This window comes from Narcine bancroftii, chromosome 13 (genome assembly GCF_036971445.1).
Source record: "Narcine bancroftii isolate sNarBan1 chromosome 13, sNarBan1.hap1, whole genome shotgun sequence".
In the NCBI taxonomy this organism is placed as follows: domain Eukaryota; kingdom Metazoa; phylum Chordata; class Chondrichthyes; order Torpediniformes; family Narcinidae; genus Narcine; species Narcine bancroftii.
This window is the reverse complement of record NC_091481.1, coordinates 2831032-2846195: the sequence shown is the minus strand read 5'-3', so window position 1 is coordinate 2846195 and position 15164 is coordinate 2831032. Positions and strand designations below refer to the sequence as shown.

The 15164-nt window shown below is 44.0% G+C and overlaps 1 protein-coding gene across 2 annotated transcripts in view; it reads left to right on the top strand.

Annotated features, from left to right (window-relative positions):
* Positions 1 to 337: 337 nt before the first annotated feature.
* cdc123 (cell division cycle 123 homolog (S. cerevisiae)) overlaps positions 338 to 15164 on the top strand; it is a 29576-nt gene continuing 14749 nt past the window's right edge. Inside the window, exons 1-10 of one of the 2 annotated variants that reach the window (XM_069907461.1) lie at positions 338 to 461; positions 2532 to 2603; positions 4955 to 5015; positions 5135 to 5167; positions 5510 to 5605; positions 8542 to 8648; positions 10875 to 10923; positions 12140 to 12215; positions 12306 to 12428; positions 14564 to 14592. In XM_069907461.1, the coding sequence (XP_069763562.1) occupies positions 388 to 461; positions 2532 to 2603; positions 4955 to 5015; positions 5135 to 5167; positions 5510 to 5605; positions 8542 to 8648; positions 10875 to 10923; positions 12140 to 12215; positions 12306 to 12428; positions 14564 to 14592 (720 nt within the window). In that variant the 5' untranslated portion in view covers positions 338 to 387. The remainder of the gene's footprint in view (positions 462 to 2531; positions 2604 to 4954; positions 5016 to 5134; positions 5168 to 5509; positions 5606 to 8541; positions 8649 to 10874; positions 10924 to 12139; positions 12216 to 12305; positions 12429 to 14563; positions 14593 to 15164) is intronic. The other variant, XM_069907460.1, reaches the window with a different exon arrangement.

Sequence of the window (15164 nt, the reverse complement as noted above, 5' to 3'; positions counted from 1 at the left end):
TTCTCCGCGGCCCGCCGGAAGTGGCAAGGGTGGGAATATTTTCTCCGCGGCCCGCCGGAAGTGGGAAGGGTGGGAATAGTTTTTCCGCGGCCCGCAGGAAGTTGGATTCGTGGGAAGAGTTTCTCCGCGGCTCGCCGGAATTTGGGAATAGTTTTTCCCCGGTCCGCCGGAAGTGGGAAGGGTGGTAATAGTTTTTCCGCGGCCCGCCGGAAGTGGTATGCGTGGGAAGAGTTTCTCCGCGGCCCGCCGGAAGTGGCAAGGGTGGGAATAGTTTTTCCGCGGCCCGCCGGAAGTGGGTGGGTGGGAAGAGTTTTCCCGCGGCCCGCCGGAAATGGGATGGGTGGGAAGAGTTTCCCTGCGGCCCGCCGGAAGTACCTAGCAGGCGCAATGAAGAAGGAGCAGGTGGTGCAGTGTCAGCTCTCCGTATGGTACCCGCTCTTCAGGAAGCACACCATCCGCAGGTCCGGGGCGAGGCGGGGTGGTAGGCACGGTTACCGCTCTGCCCGAGCCCATCGTCATACCCCGTGCCCTGCTGTCACCCCCTCCCCCACGTGACTTGCTGTCACTTCACCCCCTCGGGACCTGCTGTCACCCCCACCTCGGGACCTGCTGTCACCCTCCCCCCCGGGCCCTGCTGTCACCCCCCCCCCCTCGGGACCTGCTGTCACCCTCCCCCCCGGGCCCTGCTGTCACCCCCCCCCCCTCGGGACCTGCTGTCACCCTCCCCCCCCGGGCCCTGCTGTCACCCCCCCCCCCGGGACCTGCTGTCACCCCCCCCCCCGGGACCTGCTGTCACCCCCCCCCCCGGGACCTGCTGTCACCCCCCCCCCCGGGCCCTGCTGTCACCCCCTCCCCATCGGGACCTGCTGTCACTTCCCCCCTCGGGACCTGCTGTCACCCCCCCCCTCGGGACCTGCTGTCACCCCCCCCCGGGACCTGCTGTCACCCCCCCGGGACCTGCTGTCACCCCCCCCCTCGGGACCTGCTGTCACCCCCCCCCTCGGGACCTGCTGTCACCCCCCCCTCGGGACCTGCTGTCACCCTCCCCTCGGGCCCTGCTGTCACCCTCCCCTCGGGCCCTGCTGTCACCCTCCCACCCCCGGGCCCTGCTGTCACCCCCTCCCCATCGGGACCTGCTGTCACCCCCCCCCTCGGGACCTGCTGTCACCCCCCCCTCGGGACCTGCTGTCACCCTCCCCTCAGGACCTGCTGTCACCCCCCCCCTCGGGACCTGTTGTCACCCCCCCCTCGGGACCTGCTGTCACCCCCCCTTGGGACCTGCAGTTACCCTCTTCCCCCCCCCCCCCCCCGGAGCTCTGCTGTCAACCTTCCCCCCCCCCCCCCCCCCCCGCCTTAGTTGTTGTTGCCCAGTCTTTGAGCACCTCGGCTGTGGTACCACAGGCACTTCTTCCAGATCTCCTGTAATCTCTTCCTTACCCTCCCATAATGTCCTGCAATACACTTCATCATTCCCTGGGAGTTCACCTAAGACTATCCAGCACCTATTCTGTAATGTGGGCACTCCAGGACATCACTGTTGCCATTTTATTTGCAGCTGTTTGATGACATCAGTGTCATAAAACAATGTTTGTGATTGCTCACTTAGCCCAAGGGTGAATTTTAAGGATTGAGTTGAATAAAGGAAGAGTGTTTGAGAGACAGGAATGTTAGGGTTAATAGTAGTCACCAATTACTCGAGTATTTATCATTAGGGATAAACAAAAGGTCAGAATTGGAAAGCATGTGGCTCTCCCAGTTGTGGGTCTGGAGAGGATATCAGAAGTTTTTATCAATCCATATGTGCTTATAATCCAGTATAATTTAGGATGATGGAATTCTTGCTGAGTACACTAGTGTCTGGACACAATTTCTGGAAGAAATGAACTTGCAATGTAAACAAAAGGGCTCAATGGAACTGATTGAAAGTGATATCAAGTGATAAGCAACCTCTCCTTTCGAGCAGTAGTTCCCAACATTTTTATCCAATTAAACATACCACATATCTGTGTTTATTAAGGGATTACTTAAGGTTGTATGTGAGTGAGGGAAAAAAGGTTAAGAACCACTGTTTTAAGTTTGCCTAATCTCATTGAGGAACAGAAAATGCTGGAAATATTCAGCAGGGGAATAATTCATCTGAAATGCAAGCTGTTCCATTCTCCTCAAATGATGTATGACTTGCTGAACATGTAAAGATTTTTTTTCTCCAGAAACCATGGTATGCTTTGCTTTTGACCTTATTTTGGATCTGAAACATTTGTGATGTTTCCTTATAAACTTTGTGTTGGTGTAGTGTAACACCTTTACAGCGCCAGCGATTGGGACCGGGGCTTGAATCCCTTGCTGTCTGTAAGGAATTTTTATGTTCTCCCAGTGTCTGCATGGGTTTTTCCCAGGGGCTCCAGTTTCCTCCCACTGTTCGAAACGTACCGGGGGTGTAAATTGGGCAACATGGACTCGTGGGCCAAAATGGCCTGTTACCGTGCTGCATGTCTAAATTTAAATTTAAATGATGTATTTTTATCTTCTAGCATTGTACTTCCACTGCCACAAAACGTCATTGATTACTTACTTGACGATGGGACGCTGGTAGTTTCAGGAAGGTAAGATCTAAAAACCGTGAATGTGTGCCTGCAAAATATAAAAAATGAATTTGTGATAGCCACGTGTCCAAAAACTTGATTTTAGCAAACCATCTATATTTCATCTGCTTTACATTTTTCTTAATTAATCAAATTTGCTGGTTTAGTAACTGGTTTTGATACTTAACTTGATCCTATAGAAAATCTGAATTCTCAGGAAATCAGAAGAAAAAGAAACAATTGCAATCCTGTGAAAGTGAGTCCCAGTCATTGGGAGGAAAGGGAGTCCCCAGTGATCTTCTCGGTCCTTTTGATAATGTGTTGGCTTCCAATCTGATGCTTTGCAGCTACCATACCACAATGACGCAGCCAGACAGGATACTCTCAATTATACTCCTGTAAAAAGTTGTCAAGATGGGGGACGGTAGGCTTGCCCTCCTCAATCTCCTTCGGAAGTCTAGGGGCTCCTGCACCTCCCTGACTAATGTTCCAGATTTTTGTTTGGATTAGTTTTAAACCTCTGTTTAATAAAAATAAAATTTTCTAGGATGAAATCCTCAAACCACCCCCCCCCCCCCCCCCCCTCAGACACCTATAGATTTATTTACTCACTGGATAAATAAATGCTGGCATTTATTGTGTATCCCTCGCTTCTGAAGTGAGATAGTTGAATCAAACACATCAATGGCTCTGGAGTTACATAAAGGCCCACAATGGATGAGAGCTGCATTATTTCCTTCCCGGAAGGACATTAGGATTTTTACCACAGTTCACTGATTAAACAATTAATGTTTCCAATTGCAGCTTCCTTTAGAACATAGAAATCTACAGCACAGTACAGACCCATGTTGTCCTGACATAATAACCTACTCCCTAAAATTTCCCTACTGCATAACCCTCCCATTTTTCTCATTTCCATGTACCCATCTAATAGTCTCTTAAAAGATCCTATTGTACCTCAACCACTGTTGCAGGCAGTGTGTGGAAAACTTCCCTTTTACATCCCTCCTGTACTTACTTGCAAGCACCTTAAAATTATGTCCCCCTCGTTAGCCATTTCAGTCCTGGGGAAAAAAGTCTCTTGTTATCCTGCACTTCAGGTCACCTCTCATCCTCGCTCACTCCAAGGAGAAAAGACCAAGTTTATACATTTAGTCAATATTTGCATATACCAGTAACTGTCTGGATTTTAATTCCACTTTGACACCAGTCACAGGATCCACATGCGAGACCTACAGCCTGCTGCAACTTGTAACAAATGACAGCCAGCTGGAGGAACTCAGTGACTTGATCAGCATCAGTGGGAGAGAAGAGATGACGAAGGATTCAGGCCCAGAATGTCGACAATGGGTTTTTCCTCCCACTGATGCTGTTCAAACTCCTGAGTTCCTCCAGCATATTGATTCTGGGCCAGAATTAAACAATGGCCACTGGCTTTCCCATTATGTAACCAAAGAAAGGACATTAAGTTAGTAATTTGTCACAGTTATAATGGCGGATCTAGGCAGGTGAGAAGGGGAGAGATTTGGCATTGACTGTCAGGATTAATTGAACAGCTATTTGTTTTTAAATGGTGAATGTCAGGAGATGCTCACCGTTGACTTCACCATGAACAGCGATTTCCATTTGTACTTGAAATTTCACGTTGTCCATTTCAAAACTAAGAAAATAATTTAAGATTAATTTATTGCCAAGTTCTGATACACAAAATGTAATAATGCACAAAATTTGTCAACTTTCTCCTGCCTTAAAGACACACAAAGAGGTGGCAGGAGCAATGCCTGGTGTCCCCCACAATAAGAGAAAGAGAAGCCAAAAAGTTCCTTCAAGTCTGTGGAAGTGAGGTCGTTGGGTGCATTTAAGGCAGAGATTGACAGTCAAGGTATCCAGCCGGGGAATGGGGCTGAGTGGGAGGATGGATCAGCTCATGATTAGAATGGTGGAGCAAACTCGATGGGCCAATGGGCCGGCTTCTGCTCCTATATCTTGTGATCTTCAGAGACAGTGTCTGTGAATTCTCCTTTAGTGTTCCCTCAAGCCTCTGCACCCGCAGAGTCTCCTGTCTGACCCATAGGTGAACTGAAGCTCCCAGTTCTAAACCTTCAATACAACCTGATACCTGGTTCCCATGAGCCAATCTCCAACAGCCCGTAGCTCGTAGGTCTTTCAGCTGCTTGCTGGTCTGTTACTGTGGTCACCTCCTCTGTAGGGTCATTTCCCAGGCTTTTCCTTTTCAGCAGATTCTTCATACAGATAATATATTTAAAATAGGAAAACATCGTTCATCTGTTATTAGTTCGCCTTTTACACCAGTGTACATGGCCTGGAAATGCATATCATCTGTTGCCCAGATTTGTTTTTAATTGTTACAGAAACGAAGTCCCAAATTCTTCATATGCAAATGAAGGCAGCGAAGAGGAACAGGATGTACAGGTCTGTACTGTTGCCTTCCTGAAACCATGTTATGATTGATGCTACAGCTTTGCTTTTAATGATCTGACTTGTTGATTTATTTTGAGTATGTTTACTAATTATCTGTTTCTTTCAAGTAGTGGTCAGATGACGAGGATGTGGCCACACTTGTAGTAAGTCGCTATCATTTTCGTGTTTAACATTATTAGTATCTTGGGTGAATATAATTTCATATCCATGTTGATTTTTTTTCGAATAAAGGCTTGTTGAGTGAAAGTGTTGTTATTTAGTTAATTTATTAACCAATGAGCATGGTCTGCTTTGACAGTTTTGTATTTGTTTCACTCTAAAGTTTAATTATGTATATTTATTAATTTCACAGGTCAAGGTGTAGAAGTAATGAAAAGAATAATTTTAGAACCGAAAGTTTTAACCCAGTTGAGTTGCTGGGGTGTTGGGAAGAAGGTGTTTTGTTAACATTCGCATTTAATTTTTATACTTTTTTAAATATGTAGGCTCCGGAATTCCCAGATTTTGCAGCACAAGTACAGGAGGCTATAAATTCTCTTGGAGGCAGCGTTTTTCCAAAGCTCAATTGGAGTGCTCCAAGGGTAAGAGTCTTGGGGAAGGTTAGTCTGTTAAGGTTGAGTTTTTTGAGTTGTGAGTGACAGAGACTGGATTAAATTACTACTGCCCAGTGGCACTGACATCTATGATCATGAGAAGTGCTTTGAGCATCTACTAATGGAATGCACCAAATTGCACTTTCCAGCAACATTGGACTTGATCCAATTTGCCTATGGTCCAAATCCATCCATGGATGATACAATAGCCCTGACCTTCCCCTCTATCCTCACCCACCTTGAAAACAATGCCTCATCCTTTCTCTAAAATCCTCTCTCGAAGGATTTGTCTGGTTCAAACCTGATATCATTGTATTAGACAGGGTTGGTTTAAATCGCGATTAATTACTTCATGGCAGAGCAAATACCAGAGCAATGTTTTAGTCATAAATCAACCCATCTTTCATTATGTAATCCTGAGTGTAGGAAACAAGAAGATTTTTCTTGGCTCAAGTAGCAACTAGAATTTTGTAAAAGGTTAATCCCAGGTGGTGGCTGAAGGCCAAGATTTTTTAAGCTTTGGGAACAAGAATTTAGATTCAACTCTTAAGTACTTGGAAAGGTACAGGGGATATGCAGTCAAGGTAACTGGGGCCAGTGCAGGGATCACCAGTGAGCCAGCAGGATGAATTTTCCTGATCTGTTGTTGATGAGAAGAAATTAGTTGGAGGAAGGAAAAACCAAATCCTTGTTGTTTGGCAGAGCAGAAAAAAATTTTTACAACCGAAGGATCTGTTGGCATGGCGATGTGTTTCTAGAATTCTTTCTCCTCTCTTTAGTGTTTCAAAAAGACCCATCTAGCCATGGTGATGTAAACAGACACGCAGAACAGAAAAATAAACTGTTCATCCCATCACATCTAGATTTACCAACGAGTAGCTGTCCATATTAATCCCATCTTCGAGCTCTTGGTTCATAGCTTCTGATGTCATGGTGGATTCAAGCCATTCTCAACCTTTCTTCGGTTATGACCTCCCCTGGGACTCTGGTCAAAGTCTGAGGCCTCTTTCCCGTGAATGTGTCAAGTTTTGGTTATTTTCCTTTCTTCTCTCCTACCAACTACATTAAAAAAACATTAATGTCACATAAGGTAAAGAGAAAAAAGGCCTTTACTTAAATGGGCTTTCTCCCCCTGAGTTTTTATTGGGGGGGTGGGGGGGTTGCATACGGCCCCCATTGAGAATGGCTGATCTTGACATTTAAATGCATTCAGTGATCCAACTTCAATCACCATCTCTGGTGGGACATTCCAAAAGCTCCCCCTACTGCCCTCTAAATCCCTTGCCCCTTCCACTAAAACTGTGATCGCTTGTCTTCCTCTCTAATAGGGGGAGAAGTTTCCTCTGCTATAATCAATCTGTACCTCAATTTTATATTGTTGGCACTCCCATTAAACCTCCTCTGCTCCAGGGAGAACAGACCCAAATTCTCCAGTTTCTCCTCAGAACTGAATTGCTCCATCCCAGGCCACACCCTGAAGAATCCCCTATGCACCCTCCCTGACACTATCAAATCTTTCCTCAAGTGTGGCGACTAGAACTGCATGTCTTGCTCCCATTTTACAAAGTCAGGATGTGACCTCCCTGAACTTATAGTCCATGCCCTGACTAATGAAGGTCAGTATCCCATGTGCTACTTTAACTGCGTTACCTACCTGTGCGGCAATGCTGTATATTCTAGCCTCGTTAGGCCTCCCAAAATGCATCACTTCATGTATAATTAGAATTTTAAACTCCATCAGCCATTTCGTAGAGAAACCTGAAAGTCTGCAGACATTGTAATTTGAAGTAAAAATACAATGCTGGAGAAACTCGGCAGATCAGTCGGTGTACTTTATATAGCAAAGATAAATATACATAATCCGTGTTTCAGGCTTGATCCCTTCATCAAGGCATCAACATACTGATATCACCCCCCAAGCTTTCAAGAACTCTAGTATGAGAGGTGACTTGATATAGATCCTTTTTCCCAGGACAGGAATAGCAAACACCAGAGGACATTCTGTACAAAGTGAAGGAAGGAAAGTTTAGGGGAGTCATCAGGGGTAAGTTTTTATACACCTGGGTGATGAAGGTCCTTGAGGATAGAGGAGATGCCACCTCTTGTAGATGTTGGATGGAGTGAAGACTGATGCCCATGTTGGCGCTGGCCAAGTTCACAATCCTCTGTAGCCTTTTCCTATCCTGTACATTGTTACCTTCACATCAGACAGTGATGCAACTATTCGGCATGCTCTCCATCATACACCTATAGAAATTTGCAAGTCTGCTACGTAGATGTAGAAGGTGGTCAAGGAGGGTAAGAGGCAGCCTTGATTTTGCAGAGAGCAGAACAAGTTTGAGAGTCTGAGCAGGTATCTGACTGTGCTCTATGCAAGGTGCCTGCATGTTGTATTTACCTCTTGATTATGGGAGATTGATTGTTAATGAAGGGTTTGATGCAGGAAGGAATTATATGTGAGGGACATTTGCAAAACAAAATAAAATGCGAAGGGCTAGGGTCCCAGACAGCTGACTGCGAACAGGGCAAACCCCAAGATATATTCTTGTTCATTTTTCATGATCAGACTTGAGTCCGAATTATTCACTGAACAGGATGCAGGATGAATTGGAAGTTCCAAATGGTCTTCATTGGACAGGACGCTGGTGCCTGAGATGAACTTTGCAAGGTTCATCTCCTTCTGCGTTCCTGTGCACTCGAGTTTTGAAACCAATCAGAAGAGACTTGATGGAGTATTCACCCACATGCTGAACCTCCTCAAACTTGTTAGAAAGTTGGGATGGTGATGTGCTTTCTTCATTATTCTTATCCAGTGTATTCTAAATGGGAGGGGTGGGTGAGTCGATGAAGTGTCCATGAATGTCAATCTTGCTCTGTTGGACCAATAGGTAAAGTTCATTGAATCCATCTTTTCTCCATTTTAGGATGCGCAATGGATCGCCATGAACGGCTCCCTCAAGTGCAATAATCTGAGTGACATCTTCCTGCTCCTGAAAGGTTCAGACTTTGTCACACACGACTTGACTCAGCCGTATGTACTGGAGCCCTTTGCTGCTTTCGATGATCATACTGCTCGAATTCTCATCACTTCCTTTCAGGCGTTCACTTCTTGAAGCAGTGAATATTTAATTAGTAAAAACACGAGGCTGGAGAAACTCAGCAGGTCAAACAGTGGACTTTATTTTCTTTTTTTTCTTTGGCTTGGCTTCGCGGACGAAGATTTATGGAGGGGTAATGTCCATGTCAGCTGCAGGCTCGTTCGTGGCTGACAAGTCCGATGCGGGACAGGTAGACACGGTTGTAGGGGAAAATTGGTTGGTTGGGGTTGGGTGTTGGATTTTTCCTCCTTTGCCTTTTGTCAGTGAGGTGGGCTCTGCGGTCTTCTTCAAAGGAGGTTGCTGCCCGCCGAACTGTGAGGCGCCAAGATGCACAGTTGGAGGCGAGATCAGCCCACTGGCGGTGGTCAATGGGGCAGGCACCAAGAGATTTCTTTAGGCAGTCCTTGTACCTCTTCTTTGGCGCACCTCTGTCACGATGGCCAGTGGAGAGCTCGCCATAGAACACGATCTTGGGAAGGCGAAAGTGGACTTTATAGAGCAAAGATAAAGATACAGAACCAACGTTTCAGATGAGCCCTTCATCAAGAGATGAAATAATGTGGGCAGGTGCTTGAACAAAATGTTGGGGGGAGGGGAAGAAGCACAATCCCACAGGAAGGAGGTAGGGAGATAAGGGAGGGAGGACACACCAGCACAGAGAGGAAGGAGGATAGCTCTGAATGGAGAGGGAAGGGGCTGGAGACAGCTACGCTTCTCCAGCATTGTTTTTTTTACTTCAGCCACGGTGTCTACAGCCTTTCGTGTTTTATTACTAGTATTTAATTCAGGCTTAAACCGTCATAGTAACAGGTTATTAAGGGAGCATTGCAGCCGAACCCATAGTCAGTGACATGCAAAGGTGAAGCCCATGAAATGGTACTCAGTGGCCAAATCAACTGCTTGTGGGTATGAAAATAAACCCAGGCTTATTCTTCATCACTGGGTCAATCTTGTTGAACTGGCAACCTGTATAATTGTGGGACGAGCCACAAAGAGTGTGGCAGTTCAAGAAATTAGCATTGCACCGTCTTTTTGGGGGCAGTTCGAGATAGGTGTTCTCGGCTCTGGTTGCTCTGACACTGTGTCCCAGGAAGGAGATAATCAATCACAAGGCAGCTGCAACACAGTTACCACCTCTAAGTGGATCTTCAGTCTTCTGCCACTTTGCATTTGTGCATCAAGGTTCCTTTTACTGCAATGCAGTAATACATTAAAATGTAATGTACGTGATATTCTGCTGTAAGGCAAACAAAGAGTCGCCATTAGTATTGCCTGGCACCCCTAACAATAGAAGCAAAAGAGAGTCCCTTCAGAGACACTGAGTGCCCTCCCACAGATTCCTGTTCAAACCGCCAGCAGCCTGAGCTTCAGATCCAAACCTCCGATACAATCAGGAAGCCTTTAGCTCAGGGGCCCTTCTTGCCCTCAGCACCCTCTCAAATCTTAGCTCCAATACCAAGTTCCCATGAGCCAGTCTCCAGCAGCCCGTGCAGATCTTCCAACTGTAAGTCACCCGCAGACTGTGTGGGTCGCTCAGCCACTGAGCCCCTCGCTGGTCTGCTGCTGTGACCACTGGCCCGTAGGGTCATCTCCTCTGCTCCTCAACGGGGGGGTGCTCTTCCTATTTTTGGTGCCCCTCACCGGCCTGCTGTTCCCTAGAGTACAGCGCTGCCATCTTGGGCGCCTGTACTTCCAGTTAACTGTATCACACAGCAGAACTGCTGTACACTGGGCAAGGGGGGGGGGGGGGGGGAAGAGGGGGCGGGAGCAGGGGAAAGACCATATTTTCTCCTTGGTAATTAGCAACGATCAATCTTCTTTACAGCTTGGAGTTATTTCCATCCTGTTAATCAAGCAAACTGATGACTGGTTTTAAATTATTTCATTTAGGATTTTTTTCTTTTACTTCAGGGAGTTGGTTTTCACAACAAGGCCAGTTTAGAGGACAAAATAGCTGCCATACTGCTAAAAAGAAGCCCCTCAAATGTTGAAGCTTTGAGCAATATTAATGCATTTTATTGTTTTAATTTGTCAAGAGGCAGTTCAGACATTATTGGCTTTCTCCATGGCATTTTAAACTTATGAACAGGATGTTTTTTAGTTTTTAGAGCCCATCACTTTGATTGTTTTTTGAGGCAAATGTTTGATTTTTCGCCCAGATTTCTTCACTGTACAGATGATTCACCAGACCCCAAAATAGACACCCAGGTAAGTCAGTTTCTAGCTTCAGATCTCTTAGAGTTTCCAGATTTATAGATCTGATACTTGCCAAATGACATTTCTTAAAGTGAATCTCATCAGAATCAAATTTATTGTCATGAACATGTGTCACAAGATTTGTTGTTTTGCTGCAGCAGGATTGTGCATTACAGATGCAAAATTGCATTAAATTATGTTCTGTAAATACAATATTTAAAAGTAAATAAGTGAGGTAGTGCCGATAGGTTCATTGTTCATTCAGAAATCTGATGTCGGAGGGGAAGAAGCTGTTTTTGTGACATTGGATGTTCATTCTCAGGCTCCTGTACCTCCTTCCTGATAGTAGTATTGCAAAGGGCATGGGCTGGGTAGTGAGGGTCCTTGAGAATATAGGCTGATGTCTTGAGATACAGCCTCTTAAAGATGCCCATGATAGTGCTGGTCGAGTTCACAACTCTCAATCCTGAGCATTGGCACCTCCATACCAGACATTGATGCAACCAGTCAGAATGCTCTCCACGGTACACCTGTAGAAATTGATGACATACCAAATCTCCTCAAAGTACTAAAAGTTCCCAGCAGACTCATTTTAGCACACTCATGTAACCCCTTTACACTCTATTGGTCATTAAGAAAGACAAGGACTCAGGCCCAAAATGTCAGTAATATATTTTCACCTCCTCTGGACACTGTGAGACTGGCTGACTTCCTCCAGCATTTCTGTGTTTTTATTACAATCACAGGATCTGCAAACCTCAAGTTTTTCTTTCTAAAAAACAGTTTTCTAAACCAGAGAATCTGGAGCAAAAGACAACAATCTGCTGGAGGAACTCAGCAGCATGAGTGGGAGAAAGAGCGTTTAATGTTTCAGGCCACAGCCCCCTTCAAGAGTTCCTCCACCACATTGTTTATGTAGGGATCCCACCTGAAACGTTGACCATTCTTTCACTCCCACTGATGCTGCTCGACCTCCTCCACCTCATTGTTTAATTGTTTTTTCAAAACCAGTTAGCTTTTTGAGTTGGAGGATGCAATAAATTTGTTATTGGATATGTTTACTCTGTCATTAAATGTTCTTGGGTGGGGGGGTCATGTTTATGCAAGGTCAAAAGTTTGCTTGGTCATAAAACTTTCAACCTATCTGTCGAGTGATTGTATAATTGACCTAATTGGCATGTAATTCAATGTTTTCCACATTGACACTAAAATCAAGATTTCTCTTTAGCTTGTTCTTAGGAAATGGTGCGAGTTGATTCCTGGAGGGGAGTTCAGATGTTTTGTCAAAGAAAATAAACTAATAGGTACTATTCTGAAAATTACTTTTCACGTTTAAACCAAAAATAATCAATTACAAAGAAATTGACAAATTTTCTGACCAAACTTTCTTGCAGGAATCACCCAAAGAGACCACACACAATATTATGACCATGTGTGCAGCCAAGAAGCCAATATTCTTAGTTCCATTATCGATTTCTTTAAAGATCAAGTACAATACAAGTTCTTGGATGAGGATTGCAAGTATCTTTTTATTTCATTCTTTAGAAACAGTTGCCAAGTTTATGAGCCAGTTACTGCATAGGTGACCAAGCTGGTATCTAAATTGTCCTTCCTCAGCAGTTTTTAAAATTAAGTTGTTGCCTAATACCATCACGTTATTTGTGGAGTTACCATTTATTCTTATAGATTCTGTTTGAGTTTAAATAAAGTTGTTATTTATTTTCAAACAATAAAGGTTGTCTAGAAAATGATGCCGGAAATTCAATTTTTAAAAATTTATACAGAGTTTTAATATTTAAATTTAGACACATACCACAGTAACAGGTCCTACTAGCCCACAAGCCCATGCTGTCTAAATACCCCATTTAACCTACAACTCCCATGGGAGGAATCTGGAAACCCATGCAGACACGGGGAGAGCGTACAAACTCCTGACAGACAGTGCCGATTCAAACCTGGATGCTGGCGCTGTAATGGCGTTGCACTGACCAAGCCGCCTGTGAACAAGTTCTACAAAATTTTCCACCTGAAATGTTAGCAGTTGCTTCTCCCCCATTGCAAACTTAAACTTAACACTTCATGACCTGCTGAGTTCATTCCAGCAAGTTTCTTTTTGCTACACAATCCTCAAACTTTGATCCAGAATAACGACTCAAGTTCCAACATGCACAGCCTGAAATCGTTGGGCCACAACACCAGTAACTGATCAACTTCCCTAATCCAAACTATATTTTATGTTAGAACTTCTAAACCACGGTAAAATTCCTGTTTCTGGAATTCAAGAAAATGGCAAACTCAGGCAACCAGCAAAAATTTTTTTGAGGCAAATAAATAAATTGATAGATAGATAAATAAATTGAATGAAATAAAAGTTTAAAATTGTAAAAATAAATGCTATCTGAATTGACACACAAACCTTTGGTGAAGATGGGAGCAAATATTCAGCCAGAGGAGTGCCTTGGTCGTGTTTGTATAAAAAGCCATCACCCAGGATGAAGAGCTGGTTGATGTTGCTCGCTGTTGGGGTGACTTTCTTAAAGTGTCTCCTTATCCCTTCTTAGTAAGAGTCTTTATCTTTATTAGTATATTATGAAGTGTATTAGTAAGGCTTTATCTGTAAATTTGTGGGGGGGGGGGGTTAATTATCTATGATGTTATTGTTCATCTTTTGGGCTCCATGGAGGGGGAGGAACCTGCAGATGCGGTGACGGTTAAATGTTTTCGAAGAATGTTAATAAAAATAAAGTAAAATGTGGTAAGGTTTATATATTCATGCAAGTGAAGTTTGTTCAGTGTAAGTACATTGTAGTTTTTTTTGTCTTTTAAACTTTTTATTCTTAATGCAGGTGTATTAGTTAGGCGTTGTAAGAGGAAGTCCCATACGATCAGAAAACTCGCTACCCAACATCTATCAATGTCCATAGGTGCCAGATACCAGGGGTTTTACTGTACTTTGGAAATAGTTTTGAGGCAGAGTTCATGCTGACTGAAATCTGTTACTTAACTGGCACATAGTTATTGAAAGGTGTAGAGAAATACATTGTCATCAGATATTAATGTTCTGATTAAATAAGTTATTAAAGTAACAACAGCTTGTCTTGATAAAACTGATTGCCTCTTGCTATATGATCTTGGCATGTGGGACATAGCTGACAAGAGTTTGGCAGCACACGATAGGAAGTACAAAGCTATCTTAAAAGCAGGATGAGATATTTTACAGATTGTTTTAAATTGGTTTGCAATATTGTTTAATGTCTAAAGTATTTTTTGCCAAATCGTGGTTTGTCATGTCTTTCTTATCATGCCAAATATTTGCAGCAAACATTGGTTTATTAAAGTACAGTAAAATCCCCGTTATCTGGAATTCATCCAGCAAAAAAGAATTGTGGAAAATAAATAGGGAAAGAATACAAAAGGTTAAAATTGGCGCCCTGAGCATTTACAATCCTTGCAACTCGCAACTGACAAATTCACTTATCAGCATCGGCCAATCAGAATAGGTGTCGGATACTGGGTCTTTTACTGTATTTTCATTATAACGGATTTACAGAATTGATTAAAAATGTAAATGGGCAAATAATTGTGTTTTTGATGCATTCGCGGTTTATTTCAGGTGCTTCAGAAATCTGATTCATTTTTTTCTTGTTTACAGTTGTATTTGATGTGTACAGGGACAGTCAGGTATGTCCACCTCATCTAAAACAGAACCAATACATTGCTTTTCTATTACTGAGGATAATGATCCCTCTTACCAATATTTTTGAATTCCCTTCATGAAATATGGCCAAAATGTAGACTAGCTCAAAATTGTTTTGGAAGCATGGAAGGAGAATGAGAGGCAGAGACTGGATTGGGCTCTGACAGGGTTCAGGGACTTCAGCATTCTTGGAGAGATTTGACCACATTACTCCTGACATACCTTCTGGTTCAGGTGGAATATTCTACTGCACTGGAAGGCAAGGCATCATGAGGAGATTGTGTGGCAGCAATAGAGACCACGTGTAATGGAAAAATATTAAAGGCACTGCTCTCTGGAGAAAGGTGTTCAGCAGCAGTGAAATTGGATCCGAGCTTGCAACGAACACTGAAATGGGCCTCAATACTCCGTTATGAGCTTCACTGTTCGAAGCCATAGTCTTACCGTCACCAATACAATCTCAGCATCCACCCTGTTAGTGGGCAAGTCAGGAGTTGTGTGGACTAAATCCCTGCTCTCTCCAAGATCGCCTTTTCTTCCTCAGATGTATCTGAGC